Source organism: Trichosurus vulpecula, chromosome 8, assembly GCF_011100635.1.
Source record: "Trichosurus vulpecula isolate mTriVul1 chromosome 8, mTriVul1.pri, whole genome shotgun sequence".
Taxonomy (NCBI): domain Eukaryota; kingdom Metazoa; phylum Chordata; class Mammalia; order Diprotodontia; family Phalangeridae; genus Trichosurus; species Trichosurus vulpecula.
The window spans coordinates 16,618,667-16,630,894 of record NC_050580.1 but is presented as its reverse complement, the minus strand read 5'-3'; the positions used below and the strand labels follow the sequence as shown (position 1 = coordinate 16,630,894).

The 12,228-nt window shown below is 36.4% G+C and overlaps 1 protein-coding gene across 1 annotated transcript in view; it reads left to right on the top strand.

Moving 5' to 3' along the window:
* Window positions 1–12,228, top strand: part of PCDH15 (protocadherin related 15) — a 1,035,697-nt gene that overhangs the window by 512,835 nt on the left and 510,634 nt on the right. The window contains exon 8 of the mRNA XM_036735025.1: window positions 11,388–11,496. Coding sequence (XP_036590920.1) covers window positions 11,388–11,496 — 109 coding nt within the window. The remainder of the gene's footprint in view (window positions 1–11,387; window positions 11,497–12,228) is intronic.

The following is a 12,228-nucleotide window of genomic DNA, read 5'->3' as shown; positions in this document are numbered from 1 at the left end:
CACCCAAAAGAAATCCACCAAAAATTATTCAATTATTTTCAGTTGTCTCTGACTCTTCATGACCTCAATGGGATTTTCTCGCAAAAATACTAAAATAGTTTGCCATTTCCTTCTCCATCTCAGTTGTTAATTATTGCTGAATCACTTTTCAGGGAGATATTGGTTCTCTTTGCTTTGGGGAGACAGTAGTTCTTCCTACTTTGAAAATAATACTAATAATAATTAACACATATATGTCTTTAAAGGTTGTAAAATGTTTTACATATATTGTCTAATAGGAACAGAGACCTTAAACTTCCAGGTATTTCAGAAGCCATGAGGTCCAACCCACTTATTTGAGAGATTAGAAAGCCCAGGGAATTTAAGGGTTTTATGAAAGGTCATGAAGCTAGTAGGTATCAGAGGTAGGATCTGAACTCAGATCTTTTGACTTCAGTGCCAATGATCTTTCCACTGTACCACACTGCCTCCCTGATCTCATTTGATCACAGAAAAATGTAGCATTTTAGCAACAAAGCAAAGTAATCCAAAGCAAATGCAAGACAAAGTTTTAATTCTGGAGTCATTGCACGAGCGTGAGAAAATAAGTAATTTACATATCTGCAATTAAGTAGGGGCAAAAAAGGATGTCTTTGAGGTTTCCAAAGGGCAAGGGATACACTTCCTCCCTTTTGGGATCTTCTGGCCCAACATCCCTACATCTTAAAGTCTTCTGCTGATCACATGACAAGATTGTCTTTACTGCTTCACTCATTTCTGGGCCAACGACTCGACTCCGTGGCTGTAATCTCCCAGGATTTGGGAGATGAAGGATTGGAGATTATCAACCATGTGTATTTATGGGGGAGAGGGAGATAGTGGCCAAAGAATAAGGGACTTACAAAGAAATCCCATAGGTAGCAGCATCAGAAGCAAAACTCGAACCAAGATTATAGAATCCTAGGGCCACAGATTTAAAGCTCTAAGGGACCTCTGAGGTCATCAGTTTAGTCCATTCTTTTAAAAATTGAGGTTTTGAACTTGAAAACATGAACATTTCTGTATACAAGGAAGGGAGGAAGTAAATTACATATATGACTGAATATCTCTAATGTGCACAATGGCTTTTTTATGTTTTTTTTTTTTGGCGGGGCAATTGGGGTTAAGTGACTTGCCCAAGGTCACACAGTTAGTACATGTGTCAAGTGTCTGAGGCTGGATTTGAACTCAGGTCCTCCTGACTCCAGGGCCAGTGCTCCACTCACTGCACTACCTAGCTGCCCCAGTACAGTGGCTTTTTAGAAATTATGCAGTATGCCCAACATTTCAGTTGCAAACATGTCCTAGTTATCTCTTCCCCTTTTGATTTAACCTCCTTTATTGTTTTCTCTGCATTAAAAATATTTCAATGTCACTCATTTATCTTTATTTTTTAAGAGAGTGGGGTTATCAAGCACTACTACACTCCTTTTGAGCTCCCAATGCTTTCTACTGCTTCAAGAAAAAAGTTTCATGTGGGGCAATGAAGTGACTCAGGGAAAGAGCATGAGACCTTGAATCAGAAAGACATGAGATCAAATCCAGCTTCAGATATTTCTTAGTTGTGTGGCCCTGGGCAAGTCATTTAATTTTTGTTTGCCTCAGTTTTCTCTTCAGTAAAATGATGCTAGTAATAGCACCTACTCCCCCAGAGTTGCTGTGAGGATCAAATAATCTACTGTTTATAAAACATTTGACATGGTGCCTGGCATATACCATACATTGTGTAAATGCTTATAATAATAACAGTACCAATAAGTATTATTATTATTATAACAAATTAATTCCACATATGAGCCATGTCTCAAAAATGTATGTCTCATTGTACAGTTTTTAAGTCTTTAGAAGTTGTTTTTTGTTTCTTTATTTTAAAAAAAAATCTATTTATTGCGATCATTGCTCTCCTGGTTCTCATTTCACTCTTTATAAGTACATAAAAGTCTTTACAGATTTCTCTGTCTATCTCTTTCATCACTTTTTATGATGGCATAATATTCCATTATATTCCCAGAACAAAATGTGTTCAACCATTTTCTAATTTGTAGGCACCCCCTAGTTTCTACTTCTTTTCTAAAAATAACAAAAAGTGATGCTATCAGCATTTTTTTATGTTAGCTCTTCCCATTCTCTATTTTTTTGAGGTATAAGTTTATTAATGCTATCACCATTCAGATTCTCTCTCTTCTACTTGCTTTAGTATTTTATGAAATTATAGTGCTCCTAGGCTTCCATCATTCCATTTTCTAGAGTTTTCAAATAAATGTGTATTTTTCATTTAGCAGAGTGGGAGAACATATTCAGACAGTTTCTGAAAACTTTCTGTCTCTTTGTATTGACTGTTTTGCATTTATAAAATTTTGATACAGGCAATGTCTTCCCTTTTGTCTATTTCCCATTTTCTGTATGTCATAGTCAACATCTTGTCTTAATAGGTTGATTAGAGCAGTTATAAGTGGATACAAAAGACATCTCTATCATTCCATCTAGTCTGTTGTTTTGTTTGATACTTGCTCGAAATAGTTTATGACATAACAGCATAGAGAAAACTGATTGTGAAATGATAGAATTATCTGTCATCAAGAATTTCTTTTCTGTGAGGAAGCAATATCTCTCTTCCTGATTAAAATATCCTTGGCACACAAGCCAAAAGCTTTTGAGGAGTATATAACATGAGGGAGTTGACAAGTAGTACCCATCTCTAGATGTATTGCTTAATTCTGAACCATGTTTTCCAACACAGGTTTTGCTACCTTCATCTCTGCCCACTTTCCTAATGAAGATGCAAAGGAAAAAAAAGTCAGTTGGTTTCTTTTGGAGATGCTCTTTAAAAGTTTTCCTTTTTTGTGGAGTTCTTTTAATTCTTTATTCTTTGAAATAGATATGGAAACAAAGAATAAATCATTTTATCAATAGAAGTGACTTAAAAAAATTATCTAGTCCAATCCTATTGTACAGTTAAGGAAACTAATTGGCCCAAGATCGTACAGTTACTATCCAAAATGGCCACTGATGAAATTGGGGACTTTAAAGTAGCTACTGTCTAAATTTTGTTTAAAGTATAAGTAAAATTTCCCTTCTCTTTCCCTCCCATAATTGATTTAAATTGATCCCCAGATAAAGACTTACTCAAGTGCAGATAGCCTTGGGGTTCCAAAGGCTATGCCAGTGGAATTCAAGCTCTGGCAAATCTTATCAATTGGGAAAGACTTTAAATCCAGGTCTGGTGATGGATTGTATTCTTTTTATGTGATTACCAGCCTAAATTCAGAGAGGCTCATGATTAAATGGTTTGATAACCAGCTGATTCTCCTACATTAATGGTGAGACAATATGTTAAATTATAAAGGGGTCACGATTTAGTGAGGGAGAGTCAGTCAGTTAACAAACATTTATTAAATACTTATTATGTACCAGGCACTTTAGTTAGTACTGAGACTAAAAAGAAAGGCAAAATGTTGTCCCTGACCTCAAAAAGCTCAGTCTAATCGAGAGGACAAGAAGCAAATGACATGGACAATGAATGTATATTCTAATCAGGATAAATTGGAGATGAGACCAGAGGGATGGCACTAAGAGTAAGAGTGACTAAAAAAGGCTTTATATGAAGGTAGAACTTTAGCTGATACTTGAAGGAAGCCAGTGGACACAGATTAAGAGAGAGTTTCAGGCATGGAGGACAGGCAGTGAGAGGCCTTGTCAACATCAATGAAAGGAAACCAGGATTCCAGAAATAAAATGCTTCTGATTCTTCAAAAAGCAATCTTTCAGGAAAATGATTTTTATAAATAAAATGACATGCACATTTTAGGTGACTGTTCAACTCTCTGATAGATGATCTTGAAATTTTATATATATATATATATACATATATATATATATATATATATACACACATATATATATATATACATATATATACATATATATGTGTGTGTATGTATATATGTAAATGACAGCAGTAAAAAAAGATTTCTATTCAAATTTCATATTTGAAGCTCAGTTTCAAGGAAAACATTGTTATTGGATATTCTCATTCTATTAACTCAAACATTTTATCAGTTATGAAATTCTAAATACATGCTTCCACATTTACATTCCTTTTATATTGTTAGGAAGGAAAGAAAAGGTTCTAGATATAGAATTGTGTGCACTTCCAGTTAGAAATATCAAGATTTCTCTTTCTGTATATAACACAGAATTTATCCTAGTCAGCAACCTTTAATTTGGTGAAGTTTGGCATCAACATTTTTATTTTCCTTACTTTCCAATTTGCCACACTGGGACATTTTTAGTCAAGTCCCATGAATGTGTGAATAGGTCCCTTGTTCATTACTTACTCATCAAGCACATAGTGTTACATGTTTCCCTGCTGCCATCCCTAGCCTGGAAATATATGGCTTGAATTTACAGTAGATTCAAAAACAAAGCTTAACAATTTCACTGAATATGTGTTTTCTTATTAGTTGGTTTTCAATGATATGAAGGAATACTATATTGATCATTCCTTTATATTTCTCAATTCTGGTTTTCAAAAATTCTCTTTGGGGTATAAGAAGATTTCATATTTGTTGCCTGTTCTAGTTTCTGTAAATATTTGGCTGGTAAACATCTTTCTGCAAACCTTATGGTGTTTGCCTTTCCTAACCCTGTCTAGGAAAGGTTTAATCATTATATTATATATCTACATCGTTTATCTGTCTCTATGGATTTATATCTATATAGCTATAAAGCACTTATATATGTAAACACTTTCAGCATTATATATATACTTTAGAAAAATATACATATACATATACACACATATATACTTTTACAACCCCCAACATTGCATGTATGCATGTGTATGTATGTGTATACATGTGTGAATATATGTATGCATACACATATGTATGTATGGGTGCACATGTATATACAGACATCTACGCATATACACATATATGGCAACACCCATACATAGCATGGATGCATAATTTCATTACATATGCATATATATGTATCCACATATACATACATACACATAGATACAGATAGAAATGAAACACTTGGAAAAGTATGTCACAATCTAAGTATTTTATTGGTAAGAAAAATGAGACCAGCAAAGTGACTTGTTTAGGTTCACAAACCTTGTAGGTGGCATGGTTAAGATTTTAACTTTTATTTGACGTATTGAATAACTCCTAGGGAGTTGAATAGGTTCAGATAGATTTATTCAAGATTAGGTAAGGAAGTCTAATAAGATTTGAAGCCAGAGCTGCCTGGCTCCAATTCTAACACTCTTTCAAATTATTATGCCTCATCATAAAAATAGGGAAGGGAGGAAGTTCATCTGTTTCCTGTTCATTAGGAGAGTGTCCTAACAGCTCTCAAGTCTTAGCTGCTTATCCCTTTTTATTTTAAGGAGAGTAAAGTTCCAGTATCTAAGACGTATAGAGGCCAAGTTCTGTCAGAACACAAAACTGTCAGGCAACTAATTGGAGCCTTCAGGCATTAAAGTCAGTTTTTGCTTCTACTTCGTTCTGCGAGAAGGACCCATGTCATTGCCTCAAGCCTCTCTCTGACTTAGGGTTCATACCAGCTAATTCTTGATGATGATTTTTCATTTTCTTTAACCATTAGATTTCTTGATTTAAGTCACTACGGCTACACTAACCCCCAACCCTCCCAGCTAGGCCTTGTCCTGAGAATGAAAAAAAAAAAGGCTTAACAGAGCAAATGGGAAGTATGCACTTTTCAAAAAACAAATCTTTGTTATAGATCCCTATCTTTTAAATGCACGTGTCATTAAACAAGGTCTTGAGCCCTTCTAAAATAATGAAAAAAGATCATTCTCTCTTTAAATTTACTTAGATTGAAGTATGAGAGTTTTAAGTCTTACCAAAGATATATCACTTAAAAAATACCCCAAATTGTGGCACTTTCAACTACTGTGGGGAATAATTAGCGACTATAACAGTAGTCTAAGCAAGAAGGTACAAGTGCTTGGACACTCATGATGGACCATGGCAGGGAAGAGGAAGAGAGGGATAGAAGGAATACATTAGAGGAAAAATCTACATGATTACAATCCAATAGACCAGACACCAAATTGGCTCATTTCAAATGGACAAATTAATTTTGTCCAACTTCAGCATAACCTCAGGGGCCATTCAAGCCATGTGCAAAGTCAACTCATATTGAATAATGCCTATTAATCATGCGAATATGAAAGCATGACTAATATAATAATGCATGAAACTCATTCAAAATGAGATTTGAGACCTTCAGGCTTGGAGAACTTGGCTTAAATACTCATGAAACCAGGAAACAAGAAGTACAATTAACTCCTACTGAGGCACAAGATTGACTATCAGAAGTCTGAGCTAACAGTGCTAATAACCGTCAGTGGTTTTTAATATTTCTCTTCATTAAGGCTTCATTTACTGTTCTGTACACAGAGTACTTCAGTAATAAGTAAAGGTTAAAGGAAAGGTTTCAGAACGTATAGAATTTTCCAGAGAATCATAGCATATATTATGGGATTTCTTTAAATTCATATTTTGGGTCACATAATAAATAAAATCATTGTACCAATGAGTTGGCCACTCGCTGCTCACAAAACCAATAGCATAAGGGGTGATAACAACAAACAACAACACGCAACAACAATGATAATAATAAAATAACTACAAGAGTTACAACCCACATTAAATTACCTTAAAGTTAATTGGCCTTAAGATTCTCAAAGCACTTGCCACACAAATGTCCAATATGGTAGCCAGGTCAAGAGTAATGACTATGCCATTTTATAAATGAGCAAATGGAAGCTCAGAGAGTTTAAGAGATCTTCCCAGTGCCCCAAAAATACTAAGTGTTGGAGGTGGGATGCAAATACAGGTATTCTTGATTTTAAAGGCCATTTCACCTTCACCTATACCAAACCGATGGTCCAAAGCAGGCTGGTTAAAGCTGAGATCACTTGATTTTCTATGAGCCAGCCACTGTACTAAGTCCTGGGGATACAAAAAGAAAAAAATAAATCAGTCCTCTCTCTCAAGTAACTCAAAGGTGTAATGTAGGGGAGACAACATGCAAATTACTAGGTACATAAACAAACACGTATCGAAACACATGTGCTCACATATACAGATGTATAAGATATGAGTGTGTTGTTCATCTAAAAATCCAAGCATGACCCTCAGGTAACTAGGTTGATAAGATATGAGGTCTGGCCCATCTTTGCAGAGAGTACAAGATAGGCCAAGCATGATAACTGTGGGGTGGGTAAAAGGGAAGACGTGGTCCCCTAAAGTCAAGACCAGCTAATCTTGCCTCCATTCTTCAAGGGATAAAGGCATAGTATCATATCTCTCTGCCACCCTCATATATGCCCAGTCTAGAGGTATAAGTCTTGGTCCAGAAGGTAAGCTATTTTCTTGCTTACTCCTGAGGGGGAGGGTAGCCCCTTGCTTATTTATATCCACCAGCTCACCCCTGGCCCATTCAAATACTAGTTACACAAAAGGCCATCACAAAGAGCAAATAATAAATAAACTGATTTATCCAAGAAAAAACATTAGGTATTAGAGAAGTTATACACAAAACCCACAAGACTAAATATACTTTTCTACTGAGAGTGAGATTTTAGCTCAATCCAGGAGAGAAAGATCACCCTCACTCAGGGAAGGCCCTTCTCAGGAATGACTAGAGTTTCAGGTCATGGAGGTCAGGAACATGAGTGGGTCAGCTGCCATATGTAATCATAGATCATAGGGTTGCAGTCACCCAATCAATGTCTTTGTCTCTGTACCACCACTGAGGAGATCCTTTCTCTCAAGACTTTCTGGAACCAAGAAGTGTATCCCTGATTATGGCTGGTATGCACCATTGTTATTAACATCCACTCAGCTAGTAAGGAGTCACATCTCTCTCTGCATATTCAGGGCATGCAAAATTGTTGAGTCTTTGAATTTGTTATTATCCATGTCCTTTTAAACTTAAAAGATTTTAATTTTCTTCAAAATTCAAGTCAAGGAATAAAGTCCCTTTAAATTTCTATCCTTGTTATGATTCTAGTTACTTGGAAATTCCTTGATATATTGCCTGAGCCCCATGGGTATAGTTAAGCCAACAGGAAATCTATGGATTTAATGTGCTTCCCCCACCACCACCCCCAGCCCCCAGCCCTCATCTTAGATTACAGTTTATGCAAAGCTACTGAGATTGAAAATATTTGGTTTTGGATGAAGTTGACCTCAATCAATACCAAGGTTAACTCTCTTGTGACAGCTTTGAAGAGGGAAGTTCATTCCTGATGCCCACCCACTTCCCTTGGCAAAAGAATCTGGGTATTTCCACCCTGAACTTTTTGGAATCTGGCAGGGCTTGACACAAGCCTTTCTCTGACTTTCCAAAGTATGTGCTTGAATTTTGAAAGTTGTGGGAAAGGTTTAGGGCATTTTTGTGAGCAAAAAGAGAGCCGGCTGAATTTTATTTAGGAGATTATTTTATTATTGCTCCTTATGAAGAGTAAAAAAATGGAATTTAAGACTATTGAATTCATTTCAACTCAGTATAGCTAGCATGGATTAATAAGCATTTGTTATGTGGAAGCCATCGTCTTGTATACAATAGGGATTTAATAAATCTTTGTGGGATAAATGATTCTACAAAGAAAAAGGACTATTGGCAATTTAATGCCTTAAAAACTTAGATTTCATCTTTTGCTATAAAATTCAGCCATGAATTATTAAGCACCAAGTATGTGTACTCTGCTAGCCCTTTACAGAAGGATTTGAGCTTCTGCTGGAGAAATACTACATTTGCAGGATAAAATTGCCAAGAGATGTAACAACTTGTTGGCAGGGGTGGGTTGAGGACAGGATGAGGAAAGAATTCCTATAGGAAGAGACAGTTGAGCTGGGCCTTAAAGAAAACTAGAGATTCAATGGAATACCCATAAATGAAGAATTTATTGTAGCTCATGTAATGTGGCCTACTTGAGGTATTATTTTGGTCTGCTTGTGGTTATTCAGTCGTTTTTCAGTCATGTCCCCCTCTCCAAGACCCCATTTTATGTTTTCTTGGCAAAGATATTGGAGTGGTTGGACATTTCCTTCTCCAGCCCCTTTTACAGATGAGCAAACTAAGGCAAACAGGGTTGAGTGTCTTCTCCACGGTCAGCTAGGAATTGTCTGAAGCCTGGTTTGAACTGACAAAGATAGATGTTCCTGACTCCAGACCCCGAACTCTATCCACTGTACCCTCCAGCTGTTACTAATAATCCAAAACAAAAGTCCTTTTCAAAACCAAAGCCTTATATATATTGTTGAGCTCATGGGTAGATGATGATTTTTTTTTTTTTCTGTTTAAAGATCATGTATTTAGAGCTGGAAAGGAAATTAGATTGGAGGTCATTGGGTCTAATCCTCTCATGCAATGGATGAGAAACCTGAGGCTCAGAGCCTTGCCCAGGAGTTCACAGATAATGAAACACAGGTCTTCTACTTCCCAGTAGTGGATGTGGTCCATTGGACCACAATACCTTACAATATAATCTTCTGTGTGTGTGTGTATGTGTGTGTTTTAAGTGATTATTCTGAAATTCATGCAACAGAAAAAAGACTATTATAATAATGCTATGATGTGAAGCATGTCAGATATTGAAAGTTGCCAAAAGATGGCATTTGTGTTTTTTTTAATCAAAATCATCAGTAATAGAAAGATTAGTGCTGAATTTGGTGACTTTTAAAGACAATCACATTGTACATCATGACAAATTGAGGAAAAGTAGAGTATAACAAGATATCAATGATTAATTATGAGACAAGAGATGATAACTAGATCTATTGTATAAAAATATAACTATAAAACACCTTTCACTTGAATATAATTCATTTGCATTAAAATATTTTGTATAAATGGTAGTTTAAGAAAGATTACAATACTTCATTGTTATAAATCATTCCAACAATCAGACAGGAAGTTTATTTTGTAAAGAAACAGAATTTTTATACCCAATGTTTCATTTCCATGGTGAAGATAACAAGTTTATTGAATTTTTTTTCTTTCTTTGCATTCATTATGAAGTCAGATAGCCTATGAAGTATGGTACGGTATTGGGAGAAAGGATACTGAATCTAAAGTCAAGAAAGGTGACGGTTCAAATCCTGGTTATAACATTTAATTCAAGTGACCCTTGTCCCACAATGTAGCACTTATGGCATCCCACTCATGTATGAGGCCCCCCAAAAGGCTGACCCAGGTTCAAGGAACTTTGTGGATATTCATATATTTAGAACTCATAGTTCAATTGTCTCAACCAAAGTGTTTAATTTTACTAATCAGAGAGAAGACACAATTAATTTAAAACAAAGCAATTTAATGAAAGAGTATAGTGATAAAAGATCAGCACTATTATAAAACCTGGGTGCACTACCACAAATACACATGAAATTAATGGAAAGGGTAGATACTTGTAGAGATCAGAAATAAGAAGCATACATATAAGGTGCACTACTCACAAGGCTTAGACCTAGGAAACATAGGAAAACTTGTCACACTTCTTTTAGTTTCATTTTTCTCATTTGTAAAATGGAATAATACTATTTGTACTATCTATCACATTGAATTCTTAAGCTCTCAAGAACGAAGCTATGCATATATTAATTCATTTAATGAGTATTTATAAAATATTTTCTATGTGTTAAGTGCTAAGCTGGCTTCTCTTCCTGGAACAAGGTAGATGTGGGGCATGGTGTTAAAACTGGAAACTAGAAATGGGACTGGGGAACGAGGATGAAGGTCAGCCTTGGCCTCTCCATAAAATAGATGCTGGTAGAGGAACTCACCAATAGCATCAGAGGGATGTATTTCAGATATTATTATTATTATTATTACTATTTGATTAGAAAAGAAACCAACTTACCCAGGATCATAACACATAACATGTGGTGGAGGTGGGATTTCAACCTGCCTTCTTGACTCCACATCTAGGCCAACAGCCTCTCTCCAATAATACCTGAACTTCCATAGAATCAGAAGATTTTCTTAAGATTAAGCATCGATTTACATTAGTTATAAAGAGTAAAATATCTGTGCTCTTAATCTCTTTCCCATCCATTATGTCCCATATCAAAAATATAATTTCCATGGTGTGTGGGAACTCTTATAAGCACTGCCCACATAAGTGGAAATAGTCATCTCTTTCTAACTTAGTAGATAACTCTTAGAGAGTGTCTGAGGCTTGGAGAGGCTAAGTTATTTGTCCACAGTCACACAGTCAGTAACTGTCAAAGGAGAGGCTTGAACCCAGGACTTTCTGACTCCTTGTTCAATACCTAAGATACTCATTTGTTTTATGAATCACCTGACCTTTCTGAATTTCATTTTAGGAAGAACTGAACCCCATCATTGTCACTCCCCCAATCCAAGCCATTGATCAGGACCGGGACATCCAGCCACCTTCTGATCGCCCTGGGATCCTCTATTCCATCCTCGTGGGTTTGTATCCGTTAATCCTTTGTCACATTTCCATCAGTGTGTGGTTGGAATCAGAGAGTCGTAGTATAATATAAGGTCTTGAAAAACAAGAAGCCATTTGGCCAATGAGGGGAGAGGGCTGTTGAATTGAAATTAAATATTGTTTCAACAATCCGGCTAGCAGCTATTGTGGGGGTGAAAGGCCAACACAAGTCCAACAACAAGAATGCTGCAAAAGCCCAGGTTCTTTCCATCTGCTTTACTAAGGAAAGCAACATTAAGGGGTTGACAAGTTTACTTTAACCCGGCGTACGAATGCCATTCACTTAGTTCAGGAGAAAAAGCCAGCACCCTGAACTTCAGAGCAAAATATGAACATCGACAGACAGACCAAATACAATTCATAGTTACCAGCGTCTAAGTTCAGCCCAGGAGCTCATAACAAGGGCTGGCCCAGAGTCACACACACCACCACGGCTGTGGGTAAGAGCTCCGAAAAAGAGAAAGCCAAACCCTGGTTTTATATCTTTTTCAGGGTCAAGGGTGAGTCACACATGCCACTCACCCATGTGACCTAAAATCATCACAAAGAGGAGACTTAAACCCACGTGGTCTGAAAGTCTCTGATGTCCCAAACATGTCACTCAAACCCATGTGTATACTAGGCCCTCCCCTGAGGCAAAGAGGTCACCAAGGACTCCCAATCTAATCAAAGAAACAAAGGGGAGACTCTTCAAGGGCACTTGGTTGAAT